This window comes from Pholis gunnellus, assembly GCF_910591455.1.
Source record: "Pholis gunnellus genome assembly, chromosome: 3".
Lineage (NCBI taxonomy): Eukaryota > Metazoa > Chordata > Actinopteri > Perciformes > Pholidae > Pholis > Pholis gunnellus.
The window spans coordinates 25,491,875-25,508,368 of record NC_136529.1 but is presented as its reverse complement, the minus strand read 5'-3'; the positions used below and the strand labels follow the sequence as shown (position 1 = coordinate 25,508,368).

General features: G+C 43.3%; 1 protein-coding gene across 3 annotated transcripts; it reads right to left on the bottom strand.

Annotated features, from left to right (window-relative positions):
- Positions 1-10,471: 10,471 nt before the first annotated feature.
- Positions 10,472-15,399, bottom strand: rbm15b (RNA binding motif protein 15B). 3 transcript variants are annotated; one of them, XR_013767705.1, is made up of 3 exons: positions 14,683-15,399; positions 11,346-14,231; positions 10,472-10,932 (listed from the first exon to the last, which is right to left on the bottom strand). XR_013767705.1 is itself a non-coding variant. In XM_079186646.1 (3 exons), exons 1-3 carry the CDS (start codon positions 15,210-15,212, stop codon positions 12,107-12,109), a joined length of 2,571 nt encoding a protein of 856 aa, XP_079042772.1. In that variant the 5' UTR covers positions 15,213-15,399; the 3' UTR covers positions 10,472-12,106. The 3 variants fall into 3 exon arrangements, 2 of the variants coding, with proteins under 2 accessions (XP_079042772.1, XP_079042771.1); XM_079186646.1 differs by having other exon boundaries at positions 10,472-13,069; positions 13,154-14,231; XM_079186645.1 differs by having other exon boundaries at positions 10,472-14,231.
- Positions 15,400-16,494: the final 1,095 nt, after the last annotated feature.

The following is a 16,494-nucleotide window of genomic DNA, read 5'->3' as shown; positions in this document are numbered from 1 at the left end:
GATTGAAGCATGTCTCGTATTGTTCTGACTGGACGCCAAACCGTGAGCGAGCGGTCGATCAACTCCTCCTCTTCCTCCTCTGCCCATCTTCCCCCGTTTTCTCCTAATTGCGTAATCCCTCCCTTAAATTTCCCCAACCATCTCCTTCTTCTTCTTCTCTCTGTCTCTGAAGCTAAGCTTGGATCATCACGCCTCATGTCTTCTTCTATCTCTTCTTGGATTGTACGTTGACCTTCATCCCAGCTGCAGACAGCTGTGTTCATCAGCAGCTCGACCCGTCGCTCTCTGAGAAATCTGTGGTTTTGTTTTGTCGGCACACACCATGCTGTGAGCAATCAGTCTTATCCTCCCAACACCATCCGTGCTCCTCATCCTCTTCCTTCCTCATCCTCTTCCTTCCTCATTCCAAAACTAATCCTGTCTCCTCCTCCTCCTCCTCCACCCTATCCAATAATCCTCTCCTTCTTCCCTTTCCTCAAATGTCATCCTGCTGCCTTCCTCACTTCAGAATATTTCCACGACCACATCCCACTTCTTTACCTCCACCATCATCTCTTCTTCATCTCCTCCTCCTCCTCCTCCTCCTCCTCTTCTTCTATAGATAATATAACAATTTGTTTTCCAGCTTCATTTCTTCAACTTTCTATTTTTCTTCCTTCATTTTAACTCCTCACTCCAGTGAGTGCAGCCGGTCGAGTTTAGGCCGTACTGAATATTTATATATATATAATATATACTCCAGATTAACAATGCGTTTTATAAAAAGCATCACAGGTTTCTTCAAACTGTTTTCATTTCATTCTTACCAAAATGATAAGCGCTTACATTTACGTGTGCCTTCATGATAAAAACTTAAAGGGTATATACGTATAATACATATATGTATCTACTGTATATGTATATATGTATGCATTTATATGTGTGTATATGTATATATAATAAATATGTGTGTATATGTGTATTTATGTATATATACAGTATATAAAGTATGACTTATACTTTTATAAAATAGCAATGCTTCTTTGTTTAAACCATCAAACATACAACAGACACAGGAGCTCCGTGACGTACGGAAGGTTTGATTGTGAAGTAAAGCTCTTGAGAAGAGGATTGTGTTCCACTAACTCGGTGTGAAGCTCAGAATGTAGAATATATGCAAATAGCAGCAGAATTAAACATCCACAACGTTAAGATAACAGGTGTAGCTGATGCCTCCTCCTTCTCCTCCTCCGCCTTATCTCCAGCACGAGCTTCAAAGCGTACTCCACTTTCTCTCCTTCCTTTGATCAGTAGACCTCCTCCTCCTCCTCCTCCTCCTCCTCCTCTTCTTTCTCCTCCTCCTCCTCCTCCTCTTTGTTTCATCTCCTCCTCCTCCTCCGGTAATTGCATGAAGGACTTCTCATAAGATGTATAGATGTGACCTCCATCATGAATGTTGCTCGTTGTGCTCATACGATGGTAAAGACATATTACACTCAGACTTTAAATTACATTTTTATGACATAATATGTTACATTTATCGACATTTTATTCTATGACCTTTTCTAATTTTAGACGTACTATTGAGAACTTTTACTGACTTTTTTCAACATTCATATACTTTTTAATTATTTAAAAAAATGTACGATACTCAAAATACTACAATACGACCTTTTCATGATTTTTTTCAACATGCAATAATGACTTTTTTAACGTTCTATTGTGTGACTTTTTCGAAGTATACTTTGACTTTTTAAAGTTTCTTGACATTCTATACTATGATTTTTTTGGGACATAATGTTTTTGACTTCCTTGTAATGTGTTTCAGCATACTACACGATGACTTTTATACGACTTACTGATGGGTTTTTTCTCACTATTTAAAACAGGATTTACATCCAAGAAGGAGGCGGGGCTTGCATTGCCCGGCTGTAACCAATCACAGACAAGGAACCACACATCCTACCGTGCAAATGCAAAGAAACAAAAACAGGATCACACACCAGACAGAGCCAGCGGCAGCAGAACTCTGTTTAACATAGTTATCCCTGATTTTATTTGCTTTGTGTGTTGCATGTCTTGTTCGTACTTGTCTCCTGAATGATGATGTATTAATATTCTCACTTCTTCCTTTGTTTCTGCACACGTTGTTGAGCATCAATATTGCATAACTTTGTAAATGTAATCTTGTTTTCTGTTTGTTGACTTTGTAACATCTGCCTCTTGGCTAAACTCTGGCACATTTACAGCAATGTTGTTATTAATGTGTCCAGTCCCTCATCAAATAAACCAACAAGACAAACTACACGATGACATTTATGAAACATGAGCCAACATGATGGCAGGATAAACAGCAGGGTTTTACCATTATGAGACCAAGAGACCTTTTAGTTTGACTGTTCTCATTTTATTCCTGTTTTTTTAAATTATATTTTATGTCTGAATGTACTTGAGAATTAAAAGTGAATTGAACTTTGAGAGGGTTTACTTGCATTGTTATACTATTGTATTATCATTATATCAGTTAAAATAACAACATTGTTTATCGCAATTATTTCAGGAACGATATATCGTCAAACAAAAGTATCGTTCGAGTCATTCAATCAGGAGAGACTTCATTAGAATTTCACAATAATTTATTACGCATTGTACAAATGTGAATAGTGCAACGTCTTTGGCGATTGGACTCCATCCTGAAGGAAGACAATCGATGTTGATGAAGGGAGTTGCTGCGGAGTTATAAACAGCATAGTATAGGATGTTGAAAAAAGTCATGAAAAAGTCAGTGTACCATGTCGAAAAGTCATAACTTTACTTAAGTTACTTTATTTTTAAAGTTACTTTTTTAGTTACTTTACTTTTAAAGTTACTTTTTTAGTTACTTTACTTTTTTAGTTACTTTTAAAGTTACTTTACTTTTAAAGTTACTTTTTTAGTTACTTTACTTTTAAAGTTACTTTTTTAGTTACTTTACTTTTAAAGTTACTTTTTTAGTTACTTTACATTTAAAGTTACTTTTTTAGTTACTTTACTTTTTTAGTTACTTTTAAAGTTACTTTACTTTTAAAGTTACTTTTTTAGTTACTTTACTTTTAAAGTTACTTTTTTAGTTACTTTACTTTTTTAGTTACTTTTTTAGTTACTTTACTTTTAAAGTTACTTTTTTAGTTACTTTACTTTTAAAGTTATTTTACTTTTAAAGTTACTTTTTTAGTTACTTTATTTTTATTTGAAAAACACTTATTCCGTATCCCTGTAGTGTTGATTCAGAGTAAGCACTGCATTAATTACAACACCTTGCACATTTGGAAAACCAAAACTACACATATCTTTAATTTCAACCAACATATAAACAGTACAGTACACTGCCTTACAGGTTTGGCGAATAGAAGTCTGTGTTCAGTGCATAATGTGCATGGCATGGGAAATGCCCTCGTCAACAGGCTCGTTATTTCCGTTAGCGATGACCTCACCCTATCAACCTTGATGATTTGGAACTTCTGCGTGATATCAGCTGGGTTGGAAGGCAACCTGGACCGGCCAGAGACGAAACGGAGGAAAAGCACTCGCTCCTCATTGGTGAACTCCTCCAGGCTACCTAATGTTCATCAGGCCTTATCCCGCCTTTCTGTCCTGCTGTAAAACTGTCACCTTACTCTCCTGATATCAAAGCCTTTTTGTACTACTGCACCTGACCTGCATATAGTTTGATTTATTTTAGGTACTGAAGTTGTAAAATTCCTTTTAAAAGAAAATGCCTTTTGTAAATAGTAATTACTGCAATTTAAATATTTTCCTTTATTGTTTTTATATTATGCATATAAGAACATGAAAGTGTATTTTATTACAGACGTATTGTTTTTACCTTGTTTTCATCGGTCAGTTTATGTATTGGATGCTTCTGGACTTCCGTGTGTTCAGTGAATTATGTGCAAATGCAGTAAAGAAAAGAATTTAATGATGAAACCCAATTGTGTTTTTTCAGTTTGTTCTACTGGGGTTAAAGTCGAAAAACAATCAAAAAAGTCATTCAATCAGGAGAGACTTCATTAGAATTTCACAATAATTTATTACACATTGTACAAATGTGAATAGTGCAACGTCTTTGGCGATTGGACTCCATCCTGAAGGAAGACAATCGATGTTGATGAAGGGAGTTGCTGCGGAGTTATAAACAGCATAGTATAGGATGTCGAAAAAAGTCATGAAAAAGTCAGTGTACCATGTCGAAAAGTCATAACTTTACTTAAGTTACTTTATTTTTAAAGTTGCTTTTTTAGTTACTTTACTTTTAAAGTTACTTTTTTAGTTACTTTTAAAGTTACTTTACTTTTAAAGTTACTTTATTAGTAACTTTACTTTTAAAGCGTGCGTCCTGATCGGGAACGCTGCGCTGGGTATTTTCTAGAGAGATTTGTTCAGCGGTTTTCCCAAAAATCGATAGCGCTTGTTAATTTGTGTTAGATATGAATGTAAAATACAGTAAAGCTCGTATAAACGTCGGACATTGGTCACACTGACTATACTGCCAGTATCTGAGTGATGGATGCTCACTAGACTAACATTACAGTCGGAGCTTTATAGTTCCTACTATGTTAAACTTTAATATTAATACCTAAAGTTATAATGTTGCACTCTTTATCTGTGCTTTGTGTTAACCAGCTAACGTTGGTGCTGTTTGAACCGTTTTATCAGCTGTAGGCTGGACTCTAACTTCGCTAACGCACCCTGTATGCTATATAAATAATGGACATCAGCTAGACCATAACGTTACAGTCGTGTTTTTATTTTTTTTTACAGTTTAATCATCACAGAGTGTAATACAGTTTTACGGCTTGTGACGGTGTCTTTTCAAGTAACAAGTCCCCGAATAACAATGCAGAGTGTCAGTGAACAGATATAAAGCAGTAGTGCGTTCACGTTAACGGAGCTTGTTAGAAGCATTTAACGGTGAAAGAGCCAAAGAGTGCTTGGTCTTTTCCTTTCCTTAGCCTGCAGCCTTTCCTTAGCCTGAAGCCTGTTTCCTTTCCTTAGCCTGCAGCCTGTTTCCTTTCCTTACCCTGCAGCCCGTTTCCTTTCCTTAGCCTGCACTGCCCCCGTGTGGTCACACATGCCCCGTCCTGAGATCAGCTATAAGTAGTGAGGTCAGACATGGGAGTGGACACAATAACGTGAACGGGATAAATGAACTTCAACACAAACTGGGATCTCAAAAAGGTTCCACGGAGGAGATTCATCTCCATCTGGCTGGAGTGGTTTCTGTTAATACGCTTTTATATTATTCGGGACGGCATATTAGAACCATTGTGGGAAAAAATAAAATAAAAATTATATTCCGAGAATAAAACGGGAATTTCCAAGATTAAAGTGGGAAAATGATGAGGAAAAAACTTGAATATTCTCTGATATTTTAAAGTCACACATGTGAGAAGACACATTTCAAATGTTCCTTTGGCAAGGAAGCACATGGCTTCACTGTTGTTGTGTATTATGATTAGAATATAATTCAGTTAATCATCTTCTTCTTATTCTCCATCTTCCACCAGAAACTTTGATTTGCTTCTCCTCGCACAGCGTTGCAAAAAACACATCAAAACGTGCGTCCTGATCGGGAACGCTGTGCTGGGTATTTTCTAGAGAGATTTGTTCAGCGGTTTTCCCAAAAATTGAGAACAACTGAGCTAAATTTCTCCATTCACTTGAATGGGGCTTCGGCGTGAAGAGAGCAAAAGAAACCACTTAACTTTGGGTCCATGTTGACCGGCCACACGTCAACGTAGAACAATGATTCAAAGTTTAAAACGCTGCACTTTATTGAGCCAAATGGACGTTCTGAAAGCTAGCACAGTTTACATGAAGTCACAGATTAAGCTTCAGGGAGAATTTGTGTCTTGCACGAAATGTTAAGCGCTAGAGTGATGACATCTCGGTCAGAGGAAAGTATTCTGTGATCTTTACCAACAAATTGCTCCGAGTCCCACAATTTGTACTCGTTATGCACCATTTTTGGCCAAAACAATAAGAAATGTGTCTCTGACTCTGTCTGACAAACACACGCCTATCATTTAATAACCTCTCTCTCTCTCTCTGTGTGTCTCTGTGTCTCTGTGTGTGTGTGTGAAACATTATGATTCTGTCCCAAACAAAAGGTATTCATCTCAAATACAGAAATGATGAATTAAATCATTTCCAAAAGTATCTCAAATATCGTATCTTATTAGATAACTGCATTATTAGCGGGCTATGTTTCATCTCTACTGTGGTGTAACAAAGGGAGGCCGGCCGTGGAGAGCTGGAGACCAGAAGCTTTTCCAAAACGAGGCGGTTCACACCTTACCCAAATTAAACGTCCAGTATTATGGACAAGTTATGCTTTCCAATAAAGAAACTCTACGGTCTTTTTACATAAATGCTCCCCGTGTGCCCCTCGTGACTTTCACAATAAAGCCACAGCTCTAACTAACTAACCTACTAACTAACTAACTAACTAACTAACCCTAACCAGAGTGAAGGCGCTCTGCTCTGCTGCTGCAGTACCGACAGCTGCCACGGTGGCGCCGTTTCCCCCCAAATATGAAACAAATAAATGAAAAATATTCATAAAGAAATCATATTATTCAGCAAAATTGGGAACGCCTCACGAGTTTGCGTGTCATCCTTGCGCAGGGGCCATGCTAATCTTCTCTGTATCGTTCCAATTTTAAGTATGAGCTATCGAGATAACTCAAAGAACCAGTGTTCCTGAGGGGGTCTTATAGGTCCAGACCTGGGCAGACCTTCTAGGGAGAGTAGCAGAGCATGTGGGGCTTGTGAGGGAGCCAAAAGCAGGGTTAGAATGTCTCTATCTGGGCAGAAAACACAAGTATGAAGAGGTCTGGGTGCTGCGCTGTGAACCCTGAACCCTTCAGCGGCTCCAGAATCTGGTATGAAACAGTCTGACCCACTTCAGGTCCCGTCTGCCCTGTTGAGGAGCCCACGAGGCCGATGGGAAATACAGTCAGAGAGCACTGACGTCAGTCGAACAGGATTGGTGAGCTGCAGACGAGAGGACAAAAGGATCTACTCATAGCTCCGCCTGCATTCCTCACAGATGCACTTTGACCCCCCACACTAAACCCCCGGCTAGGACAGAGAAACGGGGGAGAGAGGGGGAGGGGGGAGGACACACCGAGAGAGAGACGGGGGAGGACACACAGACACGTGACCTACTCTAACCGGCTCTTTCACCCGGAAGCTCTGAACGAAGGACTCGTGGAGCTGCTGAAGGTTTCTGCTGACTCGGGACACCAGAGAACGGAGACGGTCTGAGGATCAACGAGACACGAGTCTGAGACCAGAAGCTGTGAGAGGAGAGACGAACCAGGAGGAAACAACACAGAGTCACACCGGGAGCTTTATGTCTTCATCGTGTCGTTCTGCTGCAGATAAACTCTTCAGGACTTTCTATGAAGAACCCTGAACCTCTTTATGTTCAGTCCGTGTTCTAAACATGATCAGGACTGAAGGGGACAAGGGGGGGGACATGTAGTCCACCTCATTCAGACTCATTCTAGAGTCCACGACTGGTTTTATTCCACTGAATAAACGCTGTTCTCTATCTTCACATGATGTGCTTTCTTCCTGTTTTCATTTAAAATAAAAGCCGGTGCAGTTTCACCAACTCACCAGCAGGTGTCGCTGTGTGCCTCTGGAGTGAGGGGCGCTGTGGTCTGACTGCAGAACATGGAGGGAAACAAAGTACTGAAACATGAGCTACTCATTGATATTTATAGTCCTTCATATGCATTGAAGGACAATCGACAAACTGTATTACTTTAAAAACAATTCATAAGTGGTTTAACTTTTTATAAAGAATTCTCACCTCTAAAAACATGAATTATGATATTTGTTGTCGTGAGTTTAGACTAGAGAAGCTTACAGACACACAAGTGAGCTCTTATTTTAATTAAAACTCAACTTTTAGAACCGTCATCACCGCTGCTCTCACCTATACAAGATGTGTTTAAATGTCCGGTGTAGTTTCACAAACAATTATGAATACAATTAACCAAACGCTCCATGAGAAAATAATTCATAAACGTTATTTACTGGGCAGCTCAGAACCCAGAGCCAGATCATTCTATATGCTGCATAAAATCCACAAGGACCCCACGAAGTGGAGCAAACCACAGGAAGTCCCTCCAGGTAGACCCACCGTGAGAGACACACCTGGACTTCCTCCTCAGGCCTCTAATGCCTCAGGCATGTAATTACGGAGGAATAAAACAACGTGGGGCATCACTTCTGTTCAGAGGAACTCTTCTCTGTTGTGGTTACTGTGGCACTCTCACTCTTATTTTGTTATAAAGTACACAAATTCTGCACTGGAATAATCATCAGTGAACGATAAGGCAAACCTACCGTCTCTGGGTCTATTGGTCCCGCTGTGGCTCTTACATCAGGCTCCCTGTTCCTAGTTTGGATAACGACTCCACACAGTATGTCTCGGCCTGGAACTTCTTGAACTTTGCTATATCCGTGATTATGTGTGAAGTTGCTCCCGTGTCCACCATCAGACCACACGCCCTGGCCGGATCTCCTCTCGTACTCTTTGCTGCTGAACTTCCTCGGAAACATTTCGCGCGTCGTCCCGCCGCTGTTTCCGTCTGCAATTTGCGTCCCGATGCGTGTTGCTTTTACACACTGCTTGCGTTGACAAGCTCTGTGGCCTCTGGTGCCACACCTGAAGCACACCTGAAGCACAGCATGTCCGCACTCTCGGCTCCGCGGTCACGTGCACTTGCCACAGCGGGTCTGACACTTTCTTGCGTTCGCGCCTTCATGACGTCGTCGTCGGACGCTGTTACACGCATCTTCTCGGTGTCCTCGTAGCTCCGTAGTTTAGTTTTAAATTCGGCAAAAGGCATTGCCTCCTCACTTTGCGTGGCATGAATAGCAAACTGTTTAAATGATTCTGGCAGTCTCTTCAAAATCATTGCTACTAACATTCCGTCGCTCAATGTCTCACCTTTCTCAATGCTGTGATGGCGTCTCTGCGCGTTAACATACTCCGTCACTCTCGCTGCTCGACTGTTGAAGTGAAGTCAGTTCTGTAGACAAACTAATTACGCGTGGCTTCCCTTTGCCAGCATAATAGTCTCTCAGAATATTTAGTGCTTTCCGCCCATCGTCTGCCGCTTCTCTCATTACTAGCGACCAACTTTTATCATCCAGGAACTGGATTAGCTTCGTGTATGCTTCGGCATTTTTCGTCTCGTCGGCTGCCAGTTCCTCGTCCTCGATGGGCTCATTTTAAATGGTACTCTTTAGCTCTTGCAACCGAAGATGGCCCACAAATTTCGTCTCCAACAGTTCATAATTATTTTCATCTCCGTCAAATACTAGCCGAGACCAACGGCCACTCGACTTGGCGCTCGCCTACTCATGGTGCTAGCATAGCATGCTAACTCTCACTGGACACGTGGTACTTCGCTGGATAGTTTTCTCTGGGTGACCCTGAACTACCCGCCCTCACGTGTCTGCATTTCTCTCTTCGAGCTTCTTCTTCGTGGGTTTCTTCTTCTTCTTCTTCTTTTTCTCTTCACTCCGCCCCCTGATTTACCTGCAACCAATCAGCGCAGGTGTGGCTGACTGACACCGAGAACAACCAATCAAACAACATCACAATCAGGTTCTTTTAAACTTAATACATTTTAAAACTTGATATTATTTGATATTATATCAATAGATTTGTTTTACTCGTGTATTTATGTAAAAGCAGAATTTTTACTGTTTGCTCATTTGGAACTGTTTATTTTAAACTAAGTATTTAACTATTAATCTGTTGATTATTTTCTTGATTTCTATCGATTGCAAGCTCAAAATTCATACAAGTGAATATACTTCATGTACATTTACTACTGCACGTAAAGGCAGGGGAAGAGTAACTTCAAAGGTTGCTAAACCTAGCAAGGAAGCTTTTCACTCATGTAATATTTAGAATTTGTGACTTTTACTAAAGTAATAATAGTTTTGAGAACTTCTTGCTCTGCAGACTGCGTGTTTAAACAAACGACATCTCACCGTCCAGTCTTAAAAAGAGCATAAAATGTTTACGTTTTATTTTAACACAGAATACACATTTAATTTGTTGACAGAGAGAACTAACAAAGAGGGAATCTGTGTACGATGATTATTCTTTATTTTATCATCGATCAGTCGTTTGATCTATAAAAGGTCAGAAATGGTAAAAATTGTAAATCAGTGTTTCTTTAAAGCTCAACATGAACAAATATTTAGTTTATCGTCAGACGAGAGAAACCAGAACATTTTCATTTTTAAAGTAGTAAAATCTCCTTTAAAAATGAGGCAAAATGTACTTTTTTCTGACAGTTTAAAGACCAAATTATGAATCAATAATAAAGATAAATCAGTTGTCTTTTATTTGCAGTGAACACGTACGTTTAGCTCCTCATGTAATAAAAAAACAAATAGGAATCAAAAAAAATAAAAACATGTTTAACTTCTTTATTCTCTTCATCACTGATTTCTGCTCCAGTCGGATAAAAACGGACTGATCAAATCTGACTCAGTTTCCTCAAGAGGTTTTACAGAAACAACCCGGCTTATGTAAAAAACAAAACAATAAATGTAGTAAACAACAACATGGAGCTGAAACATAATAAACCACTAAGACTACGCGAGGCATCACACACAAGCTACAGACATTCATCTAGTAAACAGCAGCACACAGAGTCAGAGTCATTACATCACCACCATCGGGCTGGAGTGTTGTTGTTGTTGTAGAGATTAGAGCTGGAGACATTTAAAGAGACTTTAAGAATGACTGAAGAGTTTAGATTAAATTACCACTCGTGTGTTTGAATGTTTCTAGAAGTAATCAAAGGTGTAAAGGATGGTGCATTTAAAAGGGACAGTACTGATGTTTGTATGATGTTCTGCTCAGTGGGTGTTCTGCTGTGGACGTATGTTAGACTCCTAAAATAATCTCTATCAGTTTAAATAAACGCTTTATGTAGAATGTTTTCACCGCTTTACTTTGTCACAGACCTGAAGCTGTTCTCTATGATCCACACACACACACACCAGACTCCATTCACTAAAACATGATGTTAACACACTAAAGTCACACAATAACTCACTAACAGACAGAGGCAGCAGTAGAGCTGCTGCTCCTGTGTTCTGAGGTTAGATCACTGATTATATGAAGGAGTGTGTGTGCGTGTATGTGTGCGTGTGTGTGTCGAGATCATAGAGAACAGCTTCAGGTCCTCGTCAGCAAAGAGGTGAAAACTTTCTAAATATAACGTTTATTTAAACTGATACAGATTCTTTTAGGAGTCTAACATACGTCCACAGTAGAACACCGACTGTGAGAAGAACATCATACAAACACTAATAACTTCTTAGGAAACATGGTGAATTAAAATGAGGCGGATGGATCGATGCATTCTAATCTAATAAGAAGTCTGTATACAATATAAAATCCGAACCATGATGATCGGACCTCGCACCAGTATGACAGCTGATCACGTGACCTCCAGCAAACCGAGACAAAACAGAACTTTTCTTCTTCTTCTTCTTCTTCTTCTTCTTCTTCTCTTCTCCTGCATGCAAACAACACACTCGCACCTTCAAAAGAACAGAAACAACTGGAATGGTTCATTGATAAAAACACAGATGGATGTTAAAATACAGTCACAGGGACGAGTTCAGGAAGTCCCTTCTGTCTCTACGGGCTGTGGAGTCTTTAAGGAGACAGATATCATTATAGTACAATCACTTTGTATAAAAACCTCAGAGTATATATGTGATATACACAACAACTTGGTATCTCCTGATAAAAAGCTAACATAAAGTAAATGAGCATTAGAACCAAAGGTTTAGCGTTTGTACGTTACAGCTTAAGAGTATAAAAGCAACAGTGTGTGCAGAATACTGAACTTTAACGTCCTTTAAGTGTTTAAAAACAACCCGTCGCGTAAATTCATTACCTGTAAATGTGACAAGTTCAGTGATATAAAGTAATAAAAGATGTAGTGTCATTGATAAGATACCGAATAAAACCATAAAATGCATCTAAAAACAACAACATGGAAGTATTTTGCCTCCGTAAAGCGCCTCAGTGTCAGTTAGTGTCATTGACGATCACGACGACCATGTGCTCCTCGTCCAGATTACCCACAGTCCTCTTGGCCGCCTGCAGGTACTGCTGCGAGAACACTCCGGGGGGGAACGCGTACAGCATGGCCCCGGGTCCTCCTTCTTTAGCGCCCGGCAGGCTCACGACGCCGGCCGCCTCCTTGTTGCGCAGGTATGTCACCAGGTGTCGGAGCAAGCGGGCCTGCAGACCCGGCTCAGGGGCCGCAGGCGGCGCCTGGCGGTCGATGGGGCCCTGGAGGGCCAGCAGGACGGCGTACCCGTCGGGACGGCCGAGCTTGACGCGGCGCGACACCTCGTCCAGTCGCGTCTGGTCCATGCGGAGCCGCTGGGCGATCTTCAGCTGGCCCGGTTGGTTCTGGAGGTTCTGGTTCTGGCTCTGCGGCGACGGCTTCTTCAGGGTGTCCCTCATCACGGCGTTGAAGAACGACGAGCCGCCCTCCAGCATGTACAGGTTGGCGGGGAAACTGCTGTTCTTGAGGGCGAAGAAGCCGTGCCACGTTTTGGCGAGCGATGCCTGGGCGAACTCTGACAGCGTGCCGGGAGAGGAGGAGGTGTCCGTGTGGACGGCGGCGGCGGCAGAGACGGCGGCAGCGGCGGAGACAGCGACGACCTCGCTGTTTCGATGGTGATGGTTGTTGAGATGCTCGCCGGACCTTTTGCTGCTGTGGTGGCGGCCGGACGGCGGATCTTCTTCGTTGGTGGCCGCAGAGTGTCGGCCGCCGCCTCCTCCGTTCTCGGGCGAGTGGTCTCTGGGCTCGGTGGTGGAGTCGGGAGCGCGGACCCTCGCTCGGTCCGGGCTCGCGTCGGGAGAGACGGGGACGCCTCCCTGACCTCTGACCCTCGACCTCCCCCTCTCCTTGCCCCGCTCCTCCGTCAGCCGGTCGGTGGAGGATGCGCTCCTGCTCCTCCTCCTGCTGCTCCGCCTCTCCTCCCTCTCCTTCAGCCACCGCTCCCTACTCCTGCTCCGGCTTCTCGCTCCTCTCGCGCTCCTCCCAAACGCTTCCACTCCTACCGGTCTCCTCTCCAGGCTGCGGGTGGGGCTGGCTGGGTAGTCCCTCTCCAACACAACCCTCTCTCTCTCCCTCTGTGGGAGGATGCTGTGGGAGGGCGGCGGTGGTGGCGGCGGCGGTTGCGGCGGCGGCGACGAGCGGTCCCTGGCTCCTCTGAGCTCTCGCTCCAGGCTGCGATGGCGGCTGTAGGCGGCGGCCTCTCCGAGGAGTTCGTAGTGGGCTGGGACGGGTGGCTGGTAACCGGTGGGAAACGTCCGAGAGGGGCTCTCCTCGACTTTAGCAAAGTCCACCCTCAGACGCCGCTCGGGTCCCCCCAAAGGGAAGCCCCTCATCTGGGTGCAGGCGGCCTGGGAGGCGTCCAAACTCTCGTACTGAATGTAAGCAAAACTGTCCCCCTTCACGTAGTCGATGTTCCGTATACTTCCAAAGCGGTCGAACTCCCGAGCGAGCGCGGCGAGGGAGTTCCCGGACCCGAGGCCGCCGACCCAGAGCCTCGTGGTGGGGTTGGCTTTCCCGTAGCCGATCTTTATCGGGTTGCCCCCCATCAGCCGCCCCTGCATGGCTACTTTGGCCCGGTGGGCCATGTCCAGGTTCTGGAACTTCACGAAAGCGTACGCACCGCCTTGTCCACGCGCCGGCCGCTTGATCACGACGTCCTCGATGACTCCGTACTTGTCGAACCCTCTCCTCAGTTCCGCCTCCGACACGTTGCCGTCCAGGTTGCCGATGAACAGGTTGCTGGTCGCCCTCTGGTCATCCTCTGGTTTTAAATCCTCCACGACCGGCATCGGCGTGAAGCCATACGGTCGGCCTCTCTCGTCCAGCATGCCATAATAATCCAACAGCCTCTCCCTCTCTCTGCTGAGCCCCAGGGTCTCCAGGGCGTAGTGTCGCGCTCTGATGTCTCGGATTTCTCTGATGTCTCTGCTCACACCGGGACCCGGTGGCGACACAGAGCGCTGCCGGTAAGGGTACGGAGCGTGGAGGGGCAAATACCCGGCGTCCGGCGGTGGCGGCGTCACGCTCCGCCTCCTCACGTACATGGGCTCGATTTTAAGCTGCCGATCGCCCAGAACCAACCTGGAGTCAAGAGTGAGAGAAGTAGAAAAGAAGAGAAGAGGTTAATTAGATTAAAGATCAGGACATACAGGACTCAATGCTTATTTATAAATAACTTTATTATTGTGTTGAAATGATCACTGTCATAAAGTCACGATGTTACACACTCCGGTACAGTTAAGGCATGAACCTTAAACGTTGGTGTTTGTAGTCCGCCATTAAACTGAAAGAAGAAGAAGAAAGAGGAGGAGGAAGAGAAGAAGAGGTGGGGGAAGTAGAAGAAGAAGAAACCAAACCTGACATATGAGCCAGTTGTTTTGTTTCTTTTGTCTTTTCTTTTTTAATGTTTTATACTAAACTACTAGACATCCTGGTCCACACTCCAGACCAGTTGGTGGCGGTAATGCATCAATTCATTGTTTGCCAACCGCCAATAAACCTGAAAAAAGAAAGAAAGAAGAAGAAACCAAACCTGGAGGATTTGGCGTGCCGGGCCTCTTTGGCGTCCTCCGGGTGCCGGAAATTCACGTATGCGATCCGGCCGAGCTCCGGCGTGTGCGACAGTTTCACGCTGACGTCGCCGAACTTTTTGAACTCGTGAAACAGCGCGTCCTCCACGTGCTCGTCCGACACCTGCGAGCCCAGGTTGCTGATGAGCAGCGTCTTGTATTCCAGGGTGCCGGGTCTGGCGGTTGGGAGCTGCTGCTCCACAGCGGCCGTTGACGCTGTTGACGCCGCCGACGTCGTGGTTCGCAGCGGCGGGCGACCGAGGAGGCTGAGCTCATGTCGGTGGTGGATCTCCGTCGCTCGCTCCTCTCGTAGCCGCGGTTTCTCTCGCTCCCGGCTCCGGCTCCGTCGGTGGTAGCTCCGGCTCTCCGCCAGCAGCAGAGCCAACGGAGGCGGTGGGAGCGGTAGCTCCTCTCTCCGCGAGCTCTCCCGCTCCCGGATCCGTTTAGTGGCGGCCCTGGACGGACTCGTCTCTCTCCCGGCCTGCCTCTTCATCTTTTCAAAGGATGCTGGGAGCTCAAACTTTTCCGCGCCTGCGCAGCGAATTCCGACGTGGCAGGCGACGACCGCTCCGGTAAAGAAACGCTAACCGCTGCCTGGACGTTTAAATACTCGCATATAATGTCCGAATAAAAGCGTAAACTCGTTTAAAAACATGTCAGCCCTCGGAGGGGTCTGCACCTACGCCGCCATCTTGGACAATAGGAATGTGCGCTTTCCCCCCGAGGAGGGCGGAGCGCGCGATGACGCGACGTCGGCGGACGTCATGACGTCACACGCTCAATTTTTTTTGGGGGGGACACAGAAACAATACAGCTATTTTATTACATTACTTATGTGTGAAAAGTATTTTCAAATCTGGACCAATACTTGTTTGTTTATTTATTTTATTTTATTTTATTTTAAAGAAAATAAGAAGTCTCTTGGACAGAAGTCTTGTTTTTAATGATACATCTTTTAGTTTAAATGTGAACTTTTATAATAAATGCAAATGGCCTCAAATAATTATTTTGTAGCAATACATGAATAAACAATAAAGGAAGCCATCAGGATTACACCAACTGGCATGACAAGAAATCATGTTATAGAAACATTTACTCTTTAAACTACATTTCATCATCACAATAAAAAGCTCCTTCAAGTAAAAGTATTAAAGTACTCAGTTGGTGCTAGTACAAGTCTTACATTCTAAGTAAGTAAGTAAAAATATACTCAAAGTATCAAAAGTAGTCAAAAATGCAGAATGACACCTGTCGGTGTTAATAATGGATTGAAGGATATTGTATTAATATATATATATATATATATTTTAATACTGGTGCATTTAAAGAAAGCAGATGTGGTTTGTATGTAAATATTAATGTTTTTATTAGTCACATACATGTTGTGCAGTAGAAGCAGAATATTTCCCTCAGAAATGTCGTAAAATAGAAATACTTCAGTAAAGTATCTTATAATTGTCCTTAAGTATAGTAATTGAGTAAATATACTATAAATACTGCAACTCTGAGGCTATTTAGTAGAAAATGATATCGAAGGATTTCAGCATGTGAGCTGATGATCATAACACCGTTTGTTCTATTTCTTAAGACTTTGACAACAATATCTGATTGGTTTTATTTCTTTACTTGTTTTAATCCTCGTATCTTTAATATTCTGTAAGGTTTGGTCTCATCAAGTGTGTGGCTCATCAAACTTTTGTTTAATATAATAAATAACATTGAATATTCATTTTGTGAATCCTTTTGATGCCTGAATGTTATAGTTTGAGGTACTT

Bases quoted from the DNA above. Each gene is read 5' to 3' on its own strand.
- rbm15b (XM_079186645.1), bottom strand. From the start codon at position 15,212: ATGAAGAGGCAGGCCGGGAGAGAGACGAGTCCGTCCAGGGCCGCCACT. The intron at 14,232-14,682 runs GTTTGGTTTCTT...TCTTGACTCCAG, and splicing joins CGGCACGCCAAATCCTCCAG to GTTGGTTCTGGGCGATCGGC.